The 21,628-nt window shown below is 46.4% G+C and overlaps 1 protein-coding gene across 2 annotated transcripts in view; it reads left to right on the top strand.

The window, feature by feature from the left end:
* Nucleotides 1-6,093: 6,093 nt before the first annotated feature.
* LRRC74B (leucine rich repeat containing 74B) overlaps nucleotides 6,094-21,628 on the top strand; it is a 432,482-nt gene continuing 416,947 nt past the window's right edge. For both annotated transcript variants that reach the window (XM_078665884.1, XM_078665885.1), the window contains exon 1: nucleotides 6,094-7,713. In XM_078665884.1, coding sequence (XP_078522010.1) covers nucleotides 7,546-7,713 — 168 coding nt within the window. In that variant the 5' untranslated portion in view covers nucleotides 6,094-7,545. The remainder of the gene's footprint in view (nucleotides 7,714-21,628) is intronic.

The raw sequence follows: 21,628 nt of genomic DNA on the forward strand, positions 1-21,628 counted from the left end.
TGGATGGATCATGCTTGAGAACAGAGAGTGGTGTTCTAAGTGCTGCATATGCTGTTTGTACAGTGGCAGAAGTGTTGGAAGCATCTTGTCTGAAAGGAATTCATTCTGCTCAAATAGCGGAGTTGATTGCTTTGATACGAGCATGTGAGTTGGGAAAAGAGGTGAAAGTAACCATAGTGACTGATAGTCAATATGGGTATGGAGTTGTTCATGATTATGGACAGCTCTGGTCCCAAAGAGGTTATTTGACCTCTGCAGGAACACCCATTCGGAATGCAGAGTTTGTAAAGACACTGATTGGTGTGATACAGTTGCCTGAAAAATTGGCTGTGGTAAAATGTTCCGCTCACCTAACGGTAAAGGCAAAAAATAAACACACAAGCGAATATCATAAGGTATATGGGTTATGCAAAAAACATTTTCCATAATAAGGACAGTAAAAAACAGTATGAAAAACATACAAGGAGGAGAGAGTAAAATCATTCAAGGGGGTTTAAAATTTTCGGAATTAATAGGTTTATAACAATATTTCTTTTATTTCTGCAGGTGTAAATAATAAATAGCTGAACAAGTTTAGACGCTCCACCAAATGTTACAGCATTTCTCCATTGCGATTCACCAGAGCCTTGAAGCCAAGTGTAAGTAAACAGGGTAAATGTGCAGTGTTATGGGCCCCACTGATGCATGATTTGTGTGTTTTAAGGTTTCAGGGAAATGGTGAGTATTGATTAAAATGATTTTTGGAGCCGCGCTGTAGCAGCCTCACACTCAGTGGTGCCATATACCTTAACAAAAGATTCCTGGATCAGGTCCTCACTGGATGTATTATTTCCCTTTGTATGAAGATGATACGCAAAATCATAGTATCTCTGTCGTCCAAGGACAATCAGAATGTAGATGCCTTTAATTCCTGGCTCTCCCAAGTCTCGTCATTGGTTTGTGCCAACTCCCAGAAATTTAGCAGAGGCAAGACAGAGGTCTTGCAGGTGGGCTATCTCCCTACCTTCTGGGGACCCCACATGTTGCCTACAACTGTGGGTAATCTTCCCAGCCCTGTGCTGGTCATAAAGAATCTTGGAGTTTGGCTTCACGACAAACTTGCCATGATCCATCAGATTAACATGGTGCCAACCACTTGTTTTGGCATCTTGAAACGGCTCTTGAAAATTCCCTACTGTCTTCCTACCTCTGCCCAGAGAACCCTGGTGAAGGTCCTAGTTATTACTTGGCTGGAATATGAGAACTTCTTATATGGGGGGGGATTAAGAGGGGGGGGTGACAAAAACATCACTCAAATGCTTCCAGATTGTGCAAAATGCTGCGGCACGTCTTTTGCTCCACGCTCCCAAGCTCAGCTCCATAGCCAGCATGCTACGCAATTTACATTGGCTGGCGAATTAATGGCGTGTGCAATTCAAGGCTCTATGTAACATGCACAAATGTCTATCAAACACTGGACCACTTTACCTTAGATCCTTGGTGACTTTGTATTCACCTTCACGCTTGCTGAGTTCAAGCCACTTTAGGTTGGCCACAACGACCAGAGTTAGTGAGCCCACCAAGGAGGTCGAGCAATCTCTTTTCTTTTCTCTTTGGAATGATCTGACTCTAATATTAAAAGACTGCCATTTACTCTTTGTGTTTTAAAAATTGCTTAAATCTTTGTTGTTTCAACACCTGAAATTTCCTAAATCTGTTTCTTTTTGGACAGCACTCTGGTGCAACCTTCATTCCACAATCAGATAAGCGCTTGGAAACCTTGTTTAGGTAGCCATGCGCTGTATAAAACATGCATAATAAAGTTGTGTCGATTACAACAGGGGTAAGTTGAATCTGGATGTTAATCGACCTATTCACACAATGTGCATACTCAAGTAGGTGTTACATAATCCTTAGTGAGAATCAGATATAAGTGAAGTTTATCCGTGAAACAGCTGATCTACACCCACTTTCCGATTCCTACATGTGAGATGTATGTTTATGCTAAATTTTAATTTATTTTTTGTTTTTTGTTTATTTTCAAATATTCCTCTAACAGAACTTCCCTTGTTGTGCACCCTATTTGAAAATTGGGCAACTTTTTGACACTATGTGATATTTACTTTTGGATATATGATTGGTTCTTCCCTTTGTATTTGCTGGAACTGTTTGTGGGTATCTACTAAGGGCCCAATTAAAACAAATGCAACTTATGACGTGTATAAGTTGCACTTTGCCATTGTTGTAAGGTACTCTAATTTGTGTTATTCACAAACCAGTCTGACTAAAGAAGAAACTGATGTAACTATATGGTAGTCACATAAAAACAATTGTCTGTTTTCCTCACGCTGTATTTACCCAGTTTAGTCATTACCTAAAATATACGTGCTTAGGGTTAGCAACATTATTTTAGATATATCTTAACTTTTACATTAGCTTATTGTTTCCGTTTACTACAGCATCGTTTTATTTAAAATTACTCTCCCTCTCCTTCCACACATCCACCACCAGGCATAACTTACAAGTGCTGCAAAAGAATAGGAAATGTATTGTTTTTATTTAGGAATGTCCACTGAGTTACACCTTCCTGGCTGTCCCTCATAGCCTCATCGGATCTTTCAGACCGCTTCTCTAATAGAACCTTGTGAACACCGACAAGTGCAAAGCGTGCTGCAATGTACATAGTTTTATAATATACATATGTGAGTTATGCACACCACACCATATGGCATACTTTCATGTGCACACATAAATTACACCTTTTTAGGATTGCGCACCAGACAGAGTAAGCTGTCTGCCTATGAAAAGACCTATTGTTCAGCTTAACGTAGGCTTAGAGCCAATTGGTTTGTTTGTGGTCCCTAGAATTTTTTGTGCTTTTTATTTGTTAGATTGTGTGGTCTTTCCTTCCTCATTTTGCCCTCGCCCTCTCCTAGAGCACCCCCTCTTTATTTGTGTCCCTGCACTGTTTACTTTGCAGGCATTACTTTTTTCTTTTGGTTAAGCACTCCATGAGAGTCCATGTGTTATCCAGCTTTCTTCCTTGTGTACTTCTCTTCTCCCCTCCACCGTGCTCTGTGTTGCTCTCTGTAACACGTGTAATTTTACCCCAGCCCCTCTGTGTTGCGCTCACCCTCAAGTGCTTTGCCCGCCTCGCATTGCTTGCTAGTTTGCTTCTCCCTTGAGTGCTGTTTACCCTTTCGACCAACCTCCTTCCTCCCCAAACCGACGGCCATTTTTTTTAATTATATTTTTTTTCAGGGGACCAGGCAGCAAATCGCCTCTAGCCTCTCTGGCTTAAAGGAGTTTTTGTGCTACTTCTATTTCTTTAATTTATTAACCAATCCATCTTGAATTGATAATTAAAAAAATGGCACCTGTGTCGTTTGTAGGAGTGCATGCATAATAGAGTATGTCATTGTGTCAACACTCCTGTTTTTATTTTAACCTTTTCACCATTCTGCACAGGATCCTGCTTCCCTTTGAGACCTATTGGCAAGGCCAATATGTCTCAACGGGAAGAACTGTTGCAAGCCAAATGTACCCCTGGAAAAAAACCTTTGTAAGACCTTGCTTTGTGCTCACTACATTTTCATGGGGTTTTCCTGACCACTCATCCGACCCAACCCTCAAGCATTATTAACAGTACCACCACCACTATTAGTATTTCTATTACTACTACTACTATTAGTGCTACTACTGCTAATATGAAGAAGAAGAATATGAATACTATATTGTATCTAGTGGTTAGTTTCTGGTTTTTAAAGTACTGTAATTTCCTTACTTTTGCCGAAATTAGTGGTAGTGAAATTGTCAACCTTAGAAGGATAAAACGCAGAATTGGTCTTGCTCAGGCTCAGGTTGATGTCCCGTAGATCTCCTTGTTGAGCTATTTCGACATCTTCAAACTTGCGTTAAACTATGCTGGAGTAACCAACTCAGAAGTGTATGTATTGTCACGTATTCACCAGTTTCAGACTTCACAAACCATACATAACGCAGAACTGCAAATTACGACTTTTCCCAGCAGCAAGTCAGACTTACACCTGTTACAGGGCACTGTGCATCGGGTCCTAGCCGGCCTAGAGGCGTGGTGCAACAATGCAGTGACACATAAGAATCTTTCTAAAGCAATGTATGGCCTGGGTGTCCTCAGGAAGAGTATCTGTTCATGTCAGACCTTGCCCTCCCCCGCCAGCCTGGACTTACCTCGTCATACTCCATTCCTTTTACGTTACATTGGATCCCAGGGATCCACGGGAGGCCTGACGGGATACATTCTCTTGCTGCTGTCTTCTGGGGGCTCTCTTCCGGCCCGGCCTGGCTTCTCTCGCGTGAAGAGGCTCTTCTAGAACAAGGGAGCATCACAAAGCGCTGATGGAGCAGGTTCTGGAACCATCCGGCATCGCAGTTGCAGCTGCAGCCACGGGCCAGCGTTCGAGAACGATCTGTGCAATGTTTACATCCGGTTAAAGCCTCAGACGTGAGCTCTGTGGTGTAAATAACATGTGATCAGGAACACGCGTCATTTAGACCAGTGACTGACTGAAAAAGTTGGATGAAATGATTGAAAATGACTGGCTTCAGTTCTCTTCCGCCTTGCCTGGCATCTCCTCGGGTACCTAGAACGGACATTAGGTCCCTGTCGGAGCGGCTGTAGCTGCAGGCCTGGCCTCTTCAGCCCTGCAGTGGGTTCTGTATAACCTCAGTGAGAGAAGTCCTCTGCTGGCCACAGTTTCAAATCCTGCTAAGAAAGAAACCTCTTTCATCCTTCGAACGCTGTCTTTTGGGTGATAATAGCTCCCATTAATCAAGTGCATAGAAGCTGTTTCCGGTGCGCTATACAATATAGCCGTTATTTCCACGAAAGCAGGGAGACTCCATTTCTGCCCCCCCTGCCTTGCAGATTAGAAATGTGTGGTGCTAAGCTATTTGTGTTTGACGGGAGACTCGTACGGTGGAGAACACACTGCCGTATGTATACTACTATTGTAGGCACCAGATAGTTAAATGACTGCTTACGATCTAAACTACAGTGCCAGTGATATACATACAATCAGGGTTTTAAGTGAGATGGAAGAACAGTGTGGGGGGGGGGTCTCTCAAAAGGGCTTGGCCGATGGAATTAGGGCGTGGCTTAAAAGTAAGCTAAAAATATGTGCTTAGCATACATAGTATGCCGCTCATCTATAATTTTGCTGCTTCTAACAATGCATCCAGATATATAATACAGCACGTAACATTACACCTACAACAAGCCAGGACTATTGGCTTTGCCAATGGTTGTTAGTTGCATAAGATAAATAAGCAATAACTATGGCTTCGTTGTGTAGAATATTGAAAATGCTTCAGTTCTGAAATGATGAGTCTGCGAAACAACTTTAACGAACATCTTTGGAGTTACATGAAAGGCAGGGATAGATGGTACTGTTGAAGAGTTACGATTTTTTTTCGCCCTGAACATGGAAAGCCGGATAGGGACCTGTCTCGGCACCTGCTTTTTGGAACTGCCGGTCCACTTATGGCGCCGCATACAAGCTAATAATGCATGTTTATGGAGGGGAGAGGGGAGGCTTTCAGAGTACCTGGCTCTAATTGTAAACCTTATAAAACACCCCTTGCCGTGTAGGCCAAGAGCCAAATGGCACAAGCGCCCCGTCGTGCGTTCTGACGTTCTGGCATGTTTACGGATGCTGCCGGCAGTGTGATTCCCTTCAGGCACAGAGAATGTCATGGGGCAGCGGGTGAATGCTCAGGAAGGACATGCCATGGGGGTCCTGTGGCTCGAAACCCGCCCTCTCTGGACGCCTCAGTCCTTTTCGGAGTTCGGGGCCATGGCAACCGTACAACAACCTCAAGCCCGAGCACCAAAGCAACCACTGACAGCAACGAAAGCAAGCAGTGTAACCACGAGCGTGGTGACGCGAGCCTCCCGCCCTCCTCGCCCCATTGGACGCCAGGCCTATGCAGCTCCTGTGCTTGGGCCTGCCAGCTGTCATTCACAAGCTATACAGCAGGGGTGGGGTCAGCCCAGCATCGCTGCAAATCTGGCCGTGCACTGACTCCCCTCGGACCCACCGCCGCTGCACTTTTACTGTCTTCAGTCTTCGTGTTTAACGGAACATCGCCTCGTCCAAGGACCACATTCAAAACTTTGTTCGACATTAGGGGAGATTATGTGTAATACTTAAACAGCTCGCAACATTTGCTCCTACTTCGGACGTTTGAGGTATTTTTCAGTTAATAATTTACTAAGCCTGTTTTTCACACTCTTGCCTCCGAGGAGAAGCGACGAGGGCAGTAAATAATGCTAAGCGTCGAACTATAAGCACCGGGCACTAACTTACCGTGAGCGGAGGAATCTGAGCAGCAGATAATAAGTAGCGAACCTGAGCAGCAGATACTGAGTAGCGATTCTGAGCAGCAGATACTGAGTAGCGACCCTGAGCAGCCGATACTGAGTAGCGACCCTGAGCAGCAATACTGAGTTGCAACCCTGAGCAGCCGATATACTAAGTAGCGACCCCGAGCAGCAGATACTTAGTAGCGACCCTGAGCAGCAGATACGAAGTAGCGACCCTGAGCAGCAGTCACCGACCAGAGAATGATGAGCAGTAAACACTGGGTAGCAGAAAAACACAGCATGAGCAGTGCAGCGAATGCTGAGTGCATAGCAGCAAGTGAGCAGTAAATACTGAGCAGCGAACTAAGTATAGTGAACACCCGTCAGCAGGTATAGAGCAGTGGGTAGTCTGCAGCAAATGACGAGCAGCAAAAACTGAGCAGTTGACACAAGTGTTGGCAAAATACAGAATAGTGGCCAGTCTGTGGGAAGCAAATACTGAACAGTGAACACTCAGCAGCAAACTCCAGTAGAAGACAGTGGACTCTGACGAGTGGACCCAAAGAAGTATACCGTGTTGAGAAGCAAACACCTGGCAGTGGACCCTGTACTGGGCTTGCTTACTAATTTTGGACCCTAAGAACCCAACTCTAAGCATGGGGCCTTGAGTAAGAGTGGTTGAGCAGCGAAAACTGAAAAGAAGTCTCTGATCGTCAACCTTGGGCAACAAACCTCACTCACTGGGTTCTAAACATCATAAAATGAGCAGCAGACCCTGGTTCAAAGTGTAATTTAGAAATACATTCTCACTGCACGTTGATACCACTTGCAATGCTTCTGAATGGCCATTAATTAGTAGTCCCCCTACAGAAGAGGTTCAATGCTTGGAGTGAGGTAAAATCTCAGCACGTATTAAAAACATTAAAATAGGCCTTGCGCTAATCTTAGCAGTGGAGACTGAGTTGCAGATACTCAACAAGGGACCCGAAGCTGAGAGGATTGAGCAGATGTTGAGAAACAGATACTCAGTAGTGGACTATGAGCAGCAGACAGTAAGCGGTTAACGCTGAGCAGCTGATACTAAGCAATTGACACTGATAAGCGAATACTGCACAGTGGACCCTGAGCAGCAGACATCAATCAGTAGATGCTCAGGAGCTAACACTGAGCAGAAGATTTGAACAGTAGACCCTGAATTTGTTGTGACGGGCCCTCACTAAACCATGGTGCTGAACAGGAAGCTGTCCTCCATGCTGCCCTCTGTGCAGGAGGTTGGGGACGCTGAACAGGGCGAAGAGGAGGAAGCTCGCACCTGCCTCGGTGGTATCGAAAGCAGACCTCCCAGCAGGCCCCTGGCCAGCTTTAGTCGTGGCAGTGTAAATAGCAGCAAGGTGGGTGCCTTCTTATACTAGGAAACTATGCCTAATCCTAAATCAAGGCTTTCATTTCTAGGCCAGATGGGGAAGTGTTAAGTGTTCCTGATTATGTGCTGCAAAGTTTTGTTATGGATTTCCTTTAGGGCCCATCAGGATTGTGTTCAGTGCTGAACTTAAGGGCTATCAAGGGTTTTATTGAGCGCTCACCTGTAGTGTCAGTCAAGTTGTTTCAGGCATCCATTTGGACGAGTGAGGCCTGCATTCAGTGCTCAATCTGGGATCAGAGAGGACTGTATTCAGGACATGTCATTGCACAGCTGGTTTAAGGCTCCTCTTAGGGTCAGTCGCGGCTGTGTTACAGAGTTCCCCTAATGCCAGATATTGATAAAAGCTCCTGCCAGAGCCCCTGAGATCACAGTAGCTGCCTCTTAGATATTGCATTTGTAGATTCGTTACATGTGAGCTTTCTTTTCCTCACATTTGAGTGCAAATAGCTGATAAAGGAACCCTTGTGATCAACCATTGATTAGTTCAACAATGGAGTTAAAAGAAAAGTGGAGGAAACTAGTAAATTGTACCCACACATCTAAAAACAGGTGCCAGGATTTAAAAGTATTTTACTGTTTGCAGGGGCATTAGTGCAAGCACAATGAGCCTAGTGAGTTCTGTTTGAGTTGTAAAATGCAGCAGTATTTAGGAGTTACTGGGTTCCTCGGGTCTGTGGGCCCCGGTGCCAATGCACCTGCTACACCATTCATGGGTACTCCCCTGAGTATTTGTTAGCCTAACTGGTTAAGTTACCTTGTGATATACAAACAATAGTTGATATTGCTTTTAGTGCCATGACCCTGTTTTCGCTTCTGGGAGGAAATGAAGATCTGATTGTGTGAAACTGGGTGTTGAATTTGTATCCAAGTAACTGACAGCAGAATGATTATCATGAAACCAGTAGAGTGTGGCAACATTGTTAATACAGTATGTGTGGCAACATTGTTAATACAGTATGTGTTTACAGAATGATGAGCATGTAAATTGCATGTGTGTTCCTGCAGGAAGTGCTGGGACTGGCTACAACTCAAAAAGTTTATGGATGGGTTGTTTGAATCATTACAAAGCAGTGGTTATTACCCAGGTGTGTTTCATTCAATTTTTTTTTGGGCTTAAATTTACTAGTACTGACATGGACTAGCCATGCACAAATCAGTCATGGACCTGCCGAAAAGGGAACCCCAGCCTCAATTGATGGGCTGCATCTCCTCTGAGCGTCCATGAATTTCGGTTGTCGGAGAAAATATTGAAGAAATAAATATCGTGTGGACACTATTGTGTCAAAAATATCGAGGACCAAAATATCGAGAAGGTAAGTGCAACGCGCTAAGTATAGATTTACTATTCTTAACTCCACATTTATGTACCTTGAAGATATATATATATATATATATATATATATATATATATATATATATATATATATATATATATATCGTAAACGTACATATATGTGGAGTTAAGTATAGTTAAAGTTTGCTTACCTGTAGAAACTTATCTTCATAATATTTTGTCATTGATATTCTTGACACACTATTTTGTTCACACTATATTTTTTCACTGATATTTTCTGCAAACACCATGCATGAATTTCAGCCACACTGGGCCTCATCACAGAAGCGGAGCTAGCAACCTCATGTCACAGGAACGTCTTGGATTCGATAGACATATAGTCAATAAGGGTCGGCTGGGCTGTTCATTTTGGGGTCGTCTATTGATTTGTGGTCCCTACTGCCTGCTCCTCCCTTAGGGGCCTAGTTTTCTGAAATGCACTGGATAATCATACACTTATATATGGAGCCTTTTTTTGGATCTTAAATGCTAAGCAAGGACTCACAATGGCATTGCATTGTATTATAGGTCTAGTCCCTAAACCTGCATTTCTAAATATGTTGTCTATGATGGTGGTTTATGCAGTTAGATTAACATAGCAGTATTATTGCAGCATATGTCTGCCTTCACCTCTGAGGAATGAGGGTTTTGCTTCATCAGCAGATATGTACAAGAAACCAGACAAGAACATTAGGGTTTAGTAATACCGCTTCTTTAAAATGTGCATCTACTGTATTTAGAACAACGCCTTTTAAGATTATGAAGGAATGTTCAGCAGATAACTGCACAAACAGTGATATAGAACAAGAAACCAACATGTAATAATAATAAATAATAATCCATGTTTGTAAAGCGCAAACATATCACACCTTAAGGTTTCAAGGCACTGGGGTCAGACGGGAAGATTAAGTGCGCTATTGCCCAGAGTATCACAAAAGTATAGGATCACACACTCCCAATATTTTCAATTTGTTATGACACTTGATCAATTTGTAGTGTGCACAAAGGGTTTCATTCTCTGATCCTAGAGTGTGAGAAATAACAGCAAGAAGCAGCGTTCCCCAATTGGGGTTCGTCCCATTTAGCACTGCCTTCTGTCCATGTAATAAGGGGGAATGTATATAGTTCATACAAGTAAATGCAAAATCATCGATCAAATATCCATCAATGTGTTTATTTTTCCCTGACGGAGTATGAGTGCTTCGACGATTCTCATCTGAACAAAGAATCCCAGCTATTACCCCCGAGGAAGGGCTTCCCCACTCCGAAATGCATTGGTATGGGAGGAAAAATTGAAGCTTTTTCATTGAAAAATTATGATATGAAGAAGTAAAATGGATTATTGGGTTAAAGGAAGAGTACGAAATATCATCGTTGAAAAAGAAACATTTCGATGGAAATTTGATCAATGATTTTGGAGTGACTTGTAGGAACTATATACAATCCCCTTATTACAGGGATAGTAGGCAGTGCTAAAGGGGATGAACCCCAATTAGGGAACGCTGCTTCTTACTATTGCCCAGAGTCACATGATGATGCTGAGCTGCGGACGGCAATCGAACCGTGAGCCCTGCGCTCCGGAGTCAGCCGCTCTGGTCACTGCACCACACTCTCCCTTGGTCTGTCAAGGTTGCTAACTGTGATAAAAATCACTTGTACTGTACCCTTGTAATCAACAACACACATTATAAGATTACGTAATAAAGACACACATCAACAAAATCATGCCATAGTAGTCTGACAGACCTCCTACTTTCTAAGTTGTGTCTAAAGCTATAGCTGCAAGTGGTTCGTTGATATAAGGTAAAGCTAAATAAAAATGCACAGGTTAAGTTTTCATTATAAACATTCTTTAGGGATCAATAATGTTCCTAAATGTCACATTTTAGGTGTATAATTTAAAATGAAATTTGTTTAATCTTACAAGTTAATAAGGTCTCATATAAAACATACTCAGGAACAAAAATTGGTTTGTAGCATAAGCCCAGAAAGGTCTTAGTCTCTGCAAATTGGTAATTTATTTAATGTGGTGTTTACCCTGTGATTGCTCAAGTTGTCCATTGACAAATCTGTAATGTAGAAGCAACTCATCATTGTTCAGCTTGTGGACTATGGACTTGAGTGAGACACACTTGAACATGTCTCAAACATCTGCTGGTTATTGGCATTAGAATAATGCAGGGGTCAAGAAACTAATGATGTACTATATATTAGCTATCAACGGTTGGTCTCTTGGTTCCCAAGCAATAATCATTTCCAGCTGGTATTCAGGATGTGCTTTATCCTATAAAAAAAAATGAATGGTTAGTGGGTCACACAATCTTATTTCCTGATTTGACTGGTGTTGAGGAGGGGCTGTTGAATACAATAACATTGTGCGTAGAAAGCAAAGTGACATTCCTGTTCCAGCTTTATGGTAATGCCAATGTTTAATCTACTGTGGAATGGTATGGCTAAGGATCCCATATGGACCTTACAGCCAAGGGAATGTAAAGACTACTCCAGAGATTATGAGACCATTCAGTCTTTATTCTCTGGAAAAATCAACAGTATTCTTCTCTACTGAGGAAGGCCCTCAAGCAATTGACCATGAGAAGGACTGAACGCTCATTTATCACTCACTGAACCTGATCTGGTGATCTCTATGGAGCAGATCAATATGACTTAATTCCTCAAATTCGAACGGTGAGTACTAGTCCCCAACACCCACAATCACAGTGACATCTGTGGATCTCAGTATGGTCTTCCATAGTGACTTAAACCCCCCAAAATATAAATGGTCTTCAAATGTTCCCATAGACAATACATATGGTGCACAGACTTCGTAAAGGTGAATTGCAGTAGGTATATTCAGGGAATGGGCTAAACAATATGCATAACTGAGGGTATGATGTGTACTGCATGAAAATTCCAAGCAAAGTTCAGTATCAACTTGTGCATATCTACTGCTGTCAAAGCTTCTTTACTAAATTCCTTTCTCTTTTAACACTCATTATGTATCAAGCCACACATCTATTGGCCTGGCCTGGACTTGTAGGACACCCCCGCGCCGCACGGCCACCAGCTACTGCGTGTGTCCCCGCCTGCCGCTTCTTCTGCCTCGCTGAAGCCTCGCTGAAGCCTTCCCACCCTCGGATCCGCCCTCAGGCCACGCCCCCCGCCTGTTAGTTGCAGCGCTGTGTGCCACTGGCCAGCTGTACTCGTTTGTACAGTAGTTATTTTGTACTCTGTACCCTGTTTCTTGTTTATCCCCGTGCTGCCCTCTGTACCTTTCTCCCCCCCTGGACTGCTGTCCCCCTGCACCCGCTCCCCGCTGCCGATTCCCGCCGCCGGGGAGGGTTGACACGCCCCCTTCCTCCCCGCTCCCGCCTCCCAGCTGCCCCTCCCTCCCTGCACTTGGCCATAAATGGCGACCGTGCGGCACAGGTGAGTGTGACCTACTTGTAGGACACTCCCGCGCCGCACGGCCACCAGCTACTGCGTGTGCCCCCGCCTGCCGCTTCTTCTGCCTCGCTGAAGCCTCGCTGAAGCCTTCCCACCCTCGGATCCGCCCTCAGGCCACGCCCCCCGCCTGTTAGTTGCAGCGCTGTGTGCCACTGGCCAGCTGTACTCGTTTGTACTGTAGTTATTTTGTACTCTGTACCCTGTTTCTTGTTTATCCCCGTGCTGCCCTCTGTACCCTTCTCCCCCCCTGGACTGCTGTCCCCCTGCACCCGCTCCCCGCTGCCGATTCCCGCTGCCGGGGAGTGTTGACACGCCCCCTTCCTCCCCGCTCCCGCCTCCCAGCTGCCCCTCCCTCCCTGCACTTGGCCATAAATGGCGACCGTGCGCACGCGTAGCGGTGACGCGCAGCGGGCGCGCCGATTGTGCGCCGAAGGTGCGCCAAAGGTAAGCCCGTCTGCGCCCGTCCGCACCTGGACCGCACCCAGTGCCAGGACCCCTGGCTCCCGCAGACACCAGCCCACCCGCGGGACCTACAACGCCACCGAACTCATCGCACTCAACGCCGGCCGACTCCCGGGTTGCTACCGAGCCACCCCGAGACGCACCCACGGACCCTTCTGCTGTAACTCCTGCAAATTCACCTGCATCCGGACCTACACCACTCCAGCATTGCCCAAGACCCCGACGAGCAACAACAGCAGCCACCTGAAGTGCATCCTGCTCAACGCCCGCTCCGTCCACAGACACGCCGTCGAGCTCTGGAACCTGATCGACACCACATCCCCAGACGTAGCCTTCCTCACGGAAACCTGGATGAACGCCTCTTCAGCGCCCGACATCGCCATCGCCATCCCGGACGGCTTCAAGATCATCCGGAGGGACCGCGTCAACCAGACAGGAGGAGGCATCGCCATCATCCACAGGAACTCCATCCGCATCACGACCAACACCGACGACACCCTCGCACCCGCAGAGCACCTGCACTTCCAGATCCACATCGACCCCAAGACCACCCTCAGAGGCACCCTCATCTACAGACCCCCGGGACCACGCACACAATTCAGCGAGGACATCGCCGACTTCATCACCCCGCATGCCCTCCCCTCCGCTGACTACATCCTCCTCGGGGACCTCAACTTCCACCTGGAGAACAACAACGACCGCAACACCACCACCCTGCTGGACAACCTCGCCAACCTCGGTCTCAAGCAACTGGTGACCACCCCCACCCACTACGCCGGACACACACTCGACCCCGTCTTCTCATCCAGCAAGGACATCGCCTTCAGCCACGCCACCGGACTCCACTGGACGGACCACAGCTGCGTCCACTTCAGCTTCAGAAGGACCCCGATCCACCACCATCAACAACAGGTTGCACGCAGAAGCTGGAACAAGATCACAGCCGAACAGCTCGCAACTTCCCTGAACAAGAGCCCACCCACCAGCGCAACAAACCCCAGCCAAGCGGCCACCAACCTCACGAAGTGGATCAGCGACTGCGCGGACGACCTCGCCCCTCTGAGGACCCCGCCTAGCAGACCCGGCAGCAACAAAGCCCCTTGGTTCACCGACGAACTCAAGTACTCCAAGAAGAACTGCAGAGCCCTTGAGAACGCCTGGCGCAGAGACCCCACCACAGACAACATGACTGCCCTCAAGCTCGCCACCCGAAAACACCACCAACTGATTCGCACCACCAAGAAGACTGCATTCAAAGAATGACTGGACAACAACGCACACAACAGCAAGAACTCTTCAACATCGTTAAAGAGCTCTCCAACCCCAACGCCGGAAACAACGACATCACCCCTTCGCAAGACCTCTGCAACTCCCTCGCCTCCTACTTCCACAACAAGATCGCGGACATACACAACAGCTTCAGTACTCAACCGACGCACGCCACAACCGAACCACCGCCCCCCACCACCACCCTCCGCGCCTGGACCCCGATCAGCACCGAAGACACCATCTGCACGATGAACTCCATCCACTCCGGATCTCCAACCGACCCCTGCCCCCACCACGTCTTCAACAAGGCTGACGCTATCATCGCACCCCACCTGCGGGACATCATCAACACCTCCTTCAACACCGCCACCTTCCCGGAGAGCTGGAAGCACGCCGAACTCAGCTCCCTGCTGAAGAAGCCATCAGCCGACCCCACCGACCTCAAGAACTACCGACCCATCTCGCTGCTCCCGTTTCCCGCAAAAGTCATCGAGAAGACCGTCAACAAACAGCTGGCCGCCTTCCTCGAGACGAACGGATCCCTCGACCTCTCGCAGTCTGGCTTCCGGGCCAACCACAGCACCGAGACCGCCCTGATCGCAGCAACCGATGACATCCGAGCCCTGCTCGACAACGGAGAAACAGCGGCCCTCATCCTCCTAGACCTCTCCGCGACCTTCGACACAGTCTGCCACCGCACCCTAGTACAGCGCCTCAGCAACATCGGAATCCAGGAGAAGGCACTGGAGTGGATCATCTCCTTCCTCGCCGGAAGGACACAGAGAGTCCGCCTCCCCCCGTTCAGATCAGAAGCCACCGAAGTCATCTGCGGCGTCCCTCAAGGCTCCTCGCTCAGCCCAACCCTCTTCAACGTCTACATGAGACCCCTCGCAGCCATCGCATGCCAGCACAACCTCAACATCATCTCCTACGCCGACGACACCCAGCTGATCCTCTCCCTCACCAACGACCCCGCCACCGCCAGAGCCAACCTACACGAAGGGATGAAAGAGGTAGCCGAATGGATGAAGAACAGCCGCCTGAAACTGAACTCTGACAAGACGGAAGTCCTCATCTTGGGATCCTCACCCACCGCCTGGGACGACTCCTGGTGGCCCCCCGCCCTAGGCAGCGCACCCAAACCAACAGACCACGCACACAACCTGGGCTTCATCCTGGACTCCTCCCTCACCATGACCAGACAAGTCAACGCCGTCTCCTCATCGTGCTTCAATATCCTACGCATGCTACGCAAGATCTTCCGGTGGATCCCCACCGAGACCAGGAAGACGGTCACCCAGGCCCTCATCACCAGCCGCCTGGACTACGGCAACGCCCTCTACGCCGGAACCACCGCCAAACTCCAGAAGAGACTCCAGTGGATCCAGAACGCCTCAGCACGACTCATCCTGGACATCCCCCGCCGCAGCCACATCTCCGGACACCTGAGAGACCTGCACTGGCTCCCGGTCAACAAGCGAATCACCTTCCGTCTCCTCACCCACGCACACAAAGCCCTGCACAACCAAGGCCCAGGATACCTCAACAGCCGCCTCAACTTCTACGCTCCCAAACGCCAGCTTCGATCGACCAGCCACGCCCTCGCCGCTGTCCCCCGCATCCGAAGAGCCACCACAGGGGGAAGGTCCTTCTCCTACCTCGCCGCCAAGACCTGGAACTCCCTCCCGACCCACATACGCCTGACCCAGGACCACCTCGCCTTCAGGAAGCAGCTCAAGACCTGGCTGTTCGAGCAGTAGCGGACCCCCTCTCCCCTAGCGCCTTGAGACCCTCCGGGTGAGTAGTGCGCTATACAAATGCTGTGATTGATTGATTGATTGATTGCAGTCATAGCAGACAGTATTTAGAAGTAATCAAAAAGCAACCCATTTTCCGTATTTATCCACATGTAATAATAAATTCAGCCTAGTTATTACCAGGAGCAGCGCTCCGATGTATCTGTGAGTTTGGGCATTTTTCTAGGGCAAAGATCTGAATTTACATAATTATTAATTATTATCTGGAGTGGAGGTATTTCCAAAGCAGAGATTGAATGGAATCTGGATAACTTCCGTACCAGAGAAAGAAGCAGTGTATGTATTAACAAGAGCAAATATCTTAATAGGTATATGTCTTATCAGGATGCTTGTAAATTAGAGTTTAGAAAAAAAAATTGATATGAATTTTCTGTTCTAACTATCGTTTGCAAAAATATCATTGAATTTGCGTGTAATTTTAAAATTATTAATTCCAATAGGGTTCTGTTTTATTGAACAATATCTAGGACACAATATTGATGTCAGATGATATTTTGACTTTGATATTCTGGACCCACACCGCTGAGACAGAGATCCGAGGGTGTGATTGCCATTAATAGTCAGCAGGAGCCCTATCACCTATGGGATCGCACACTACCTGGATACAATTGGCCTGGTGTTCACGTACCCAGTTTTCCCAAGAGTTGGGGCACTGGACTCGATTTTTCTGACTGGTATCTCCGGCACGTAAAATCATACGTAGATTTTTGCTGCAACTGCAACCAAGCTTAGTCCTCCACTCCACCCGACTTTTTCTTTGGCAATGGGAGGGCATTTAGTGCTCCTCCTGCCAGAACTAAGGTTCACCTTCTCTCACCTACTTCCCAAAGCCCATCCTTCAGGCCCACCCTGCACGTGTGACCCTACTCCCATTTACCACTGTAAGCAGGAGTGTTAAATCCCACATAATTAGGTATTCTGTGCAATTATACACCCGGTAAATCCGGTCTGCACACTTATTAGTCATGCCATGGGGGTTAAATTAATAGGAATAAACATTTGAGAAGATACTGGTTGGAAATGGTAATTACGGCCACCGACAATCTTCACACGTTTACTCCTAACTTTAAATGGGGACCTGAGTGTTGGTATTTGCTAAACCAATAAGGAGGTATTATGCTGATAGCCATGCTAATTTATCCAACTATTCAGCATTTTATAAACCAGGAGAGTGGAAACATGCCTAACATTGGGAGGAAATGAATAACACTACTTCTCTTGGTTCGAGTGCAGAAGGGCTCTTTATTAAGGCAAGCAGAATCTTAGCCAATCGGCTGAGCCACACAAACTAGTCTGCCAAATGAACTAGCAGAAAACTCTAACCCATTCCACCTCCCCATGTAACTCTGACCCCAACATACCACCCCTCATAACACTTCTGAAACTGCAAGTAACCTTTAACCATGCCAAGAGTCCATGTGGTCCTCAGTCTGGAATCCACAATATTATTGTGTAGCCCGCCCGCCCTTGGACCAGGCCCTCCCTCATACCCTAGATCTTGCCTCTGTTGTCCTTCACTCTCACTTCCACATCTGGCTCTCACCTAATCAGGCCCAGAGTTCTGCTTCCCTCCACCACGAGAAAGACCCTCCCCAGAGGTGCCATTTCTGCCCCCCCCCCCAATTTAGACCCTTTCTCGCTCTTTAATCCACTACTCCAGCGTCCTTGTCAGCCCTTCCAGAAATAAATGATTTCCATGTTCGGACAGATGGACCACATCATGCCAGAAAAGGATAGAGACCCAAACACTATGTACGTGTGCGATATTACCCCAACTCACTTCACATTGCAGAAATCATGCATCTCCCTGTTTAACTAGTTCCTGGCCCTGTTTAACCCAGCTGGATTTAACGACCCTCTTCACATCCTCCTGGGCAGTAACCATGTCCAGAACATCTCTGTTTTCACCCAGCTGACCTTCAGCATCTCCAAGTCCCGCTTCATGGACTTTATCATTCTAGTCCCGTGGACTGCACCACTTTATTGTCCCCCAAATGAATCACCACCACATGGGGTTTGCACTCTTTTACTTTCTACTATCACAAGTCTGGCACCAATTGCCCTAATGTACGCTACAAGGCCAAACCAGTGCACATTAGCACTCTCCCTTCAAGCCCCAGCCAGATACCTTGAAACTGCTGCTCAGCATCGCCCTGGCCCTCTTCACCAAGGATTCCCCCCTAATCCTTATGTTCCAGTGGTGACATTCAAGCAAACAAATAAACAAAAAAAACTCGAGCAAACAAACAACCAATGCCAAACAAAGCAAATCTCCATCAGTCCAGTCCATACCTAACATAACGCCACACATAGTTTGTCTTCCACTTACCCAGGCCCATCAGCCTGTCTACCCCATCCCCAACCTGAAACCTTCTAAAGGTGCACCTACACGGAAAGAATGAGTGCCAAACTCCATTGCAGGGAATTCTGCTGCCCTCAGACATTTCAGCAAGACTCCCAAAAACCTGTCCTGCTATTAGTGCTGAATATTATTATACATAAAAATCCTTCCTGCATTACATTTGTCAACTCAAACACCTTTGTAGCTGAGCCCAAGGCAAATTTCTACCTGAACCAATTGTGCCAAGTGCACCACTGCCCCTCTTCCCTTCTGGCCTGTCTTGGACTTCCCTAGCCATACTTCAATAGCCGCCAATCCCCACCTGATGTCTTCCATTCCTATTACAAAGCCATATCTTTGCCCAACCGGTTCTGCCACCCTAAAGGCCCAATGAACCATTAACGCAAACAGCGCTCTAAGTAACTGAGGCTCCAAGGTGCATGCACGTGCAAATCTTTCCAGCACTACAACGCCCTGAGGACTCCAATAGAGATCAGTGTCCGGAGCATGGGCGTCCTGTCATGTACCCTAAACCAGCCACCCAGCAGCCTCCTGCCCAGCTTGCCTCCATGTTGTCCCTACCTCGTCTTACCATGAAAGGCAATTACCCATCATTTCCTTCCAATTGTCACAGAGGATAAACCCCTCTTGTTCTTACCAAGCACAAATTCCACCATATCTTCCCTCCTCACCACAAAGCTGCCCCTGACCTACCATCATATCATCGCCTGGTGGCTCTGGAAGCTAGGAATTCTTTCCAATCCTGCTGGTACATCCTTCTTATAATATCCACTACAGAATGTTCCACCAATAAATACACTTTCACTGCCTCATGTTCCATAAGTTGTCGAGTGGAGGCCAACTTTGCTGCTTCCAGAGACAAACTATAGAACTTCGCACACTGCGAACGCGAGAGTGCATCAGCCAACCCGGCAATTTGCCTGGCCCAAAACAAAATATTATTTTCCAAACAAACAGCACCAACTCTCTCAGGATCAGGAAGCATCACACATCATATGCAATCTTCCTGTTCACCACTTGCCCTACCACTGCGTTATCCAACACAAACGTCACTCACCTATTATGCAGCTGAGCTCCTCACAGTGTCACTGCCAACAGTAAATGGAAGAACTCCAAGAATACAATACTGTAGTCCTCTGCCTTCCAAAATGGAGGCCAGCTCTCAGCGCATCATCCGTCCCAATACTCCCTAAAACCCCTCACACCGGGAACATAAGGCTATATTTCCACTTTCCATGTTACCAGGTTGGTCTGCAACCACATTGTCACCCCTTATACCTGCCAAGAAGTGTTTTCAGAATTCAGGTCCTCGTTTACTCTTAGGGTCGTCCATGTCAGGGGATGAGGCATCATGTCTCCCCGCATCGCAAACGCAGTGCTCTTGCAAAAATCCCACCCCTGTGCCATCACTCAGCATCCAAAGTTCAAGTGCCCCAGCATTTTCTGCACCAGCCGTAGCTCACACTCCTTCCTCTGTACTATTCAATACCCCCAGCTTACCACTTGGGAACCTGGACACCATTGCCACTGAGGCCAACTTAATCTAAAAAAATTTCAACTGGGTCGATGGACCGTTTTCTATTGTCAAAGTAACCCCAAATTTTCCACTTCTAGGCCCCAGATTTACTAACATTTTGCTTCGTGGTTGCACAACCTTTTTTGGCGCAGCCATGATGAAAATGCTAATTGGTATTTACTAAGCCAAGCAAGCCTTGCTTGGCTTGGTAAAGAAAATGTAACACAGAGCAGCCCCTTGAGCCGCATTGTGTCACACTTCATGTGGGAGGCGTTCCATGGGTGGAGGAAGGGCATGGCCATGCATTCACGCGTGGATTTGGGGACATTCCGAAGATTGCTAAAGCTAGTAAACCTGGGAATGCATCACGATGCTACGCCTTCTCCAATGAAGCGTAACGAGATATATTGTTATTTGTCCTCGTTACTGCCTCTGCATTCTGCATCACACACAGAAAGAAAAAATTGCCTTACAAGATTCTTTTGGTATTCCTATACCAGTTCATATTGGGATCCGACACAATGTCATCCAGTGATTCTAAGAGCCTTCAATTATTTCCAGAACAGGAGCATTTCCTCTGTATAATTATGAGCATGGAAGCTCCGGAACATCACTCAAGCATGGAAAGATATATTCACACTTAATTTACTATGCAGGTTCTACATAGGCAAGGGAAATGTGCTCTAGAATTCACTCTCACACGACTTCTAATTTCCAAACTTAAAAAGATGAAATGTGCTTGGCAAATGACATAGGAATGACCCAAAATCCTCCAGTTATGGAAAATTTAGTGATACGGAGACTGGAAGAGACTCACCCATTGGAAATAAATAAGTCTATGTTCCCTACAGCTGCCTAACAATCGTCCACATTGCTTTCAAGACGAAGAATTCACTATGGAAAGCACACCACCTGGGAATACCCCATATCTCTATTCACCAGCCTTCATTCATTCTGAAGTAAAAATCATGAATACCAATTAAAAGTCTTAACTCATAACAATGCACTTGTCTCATCTGTACAGGGTTCAGAATAATTTCCAGCAGTATCTCTTCTGTTGGAAATACTTTTTTGGTACCACAAATGATGCTGAATTATGTGCGAGTTTTGGTTGTAATATAATTTGAGTTCATTTAAGTTAGTATTTATTGTTATCAGCATAAAGTCTTCCAATAAAATAAAAATACAATCCGATTGACGCAAAATTAAAATACTGCACTAAAAGGCAGGTAATAGCAGATACACAACAGATAACATAATAGTGGGTTTACAGCCAATAGTGATTTCTACACAGGTCGTCAGTTAACTGGAAAACCGCTGTGGGGCGATAACTGTAAATGTATTTTCACATAAGATCCACCGATAATAGACATACATGTACCTGCATCCCCAATAAATACTTGTGCAGTGATTCATTTAAACGAATGTTCAATTTCCAGCCACACAGTCCATAGGTTGGTAGACATTGATGAGACAATGAATCTGGACCTTATGTACAGAGAGAAATTCAATTCTGGATGTAACCCACCCAAATACTTCTCAAAACCAAGAATAGGTTTATGGGTGAGGTGTCTTGTTGTTAAGTTACCTGCTTGCAACTTTTTAATGAATTTCCCTTCGATGATTAGACAGTGCTTCCTTTTAACAAGTTTGATTGAATCTGGACCAATATGATTTGGA

Source organism: Lissotriton helveticus, chromosome 11, assembly GCF_964261635.1.
Source record: "Lissotriton helveticus chromosome 11, aLisHel1.1, whole genome shotgun sequence".
NCBI lineage: Eukaryota > Metazoa > Chordata > Amphibia > Caudata > Salamandridae > Lissotriton > Lissotriton helveticus.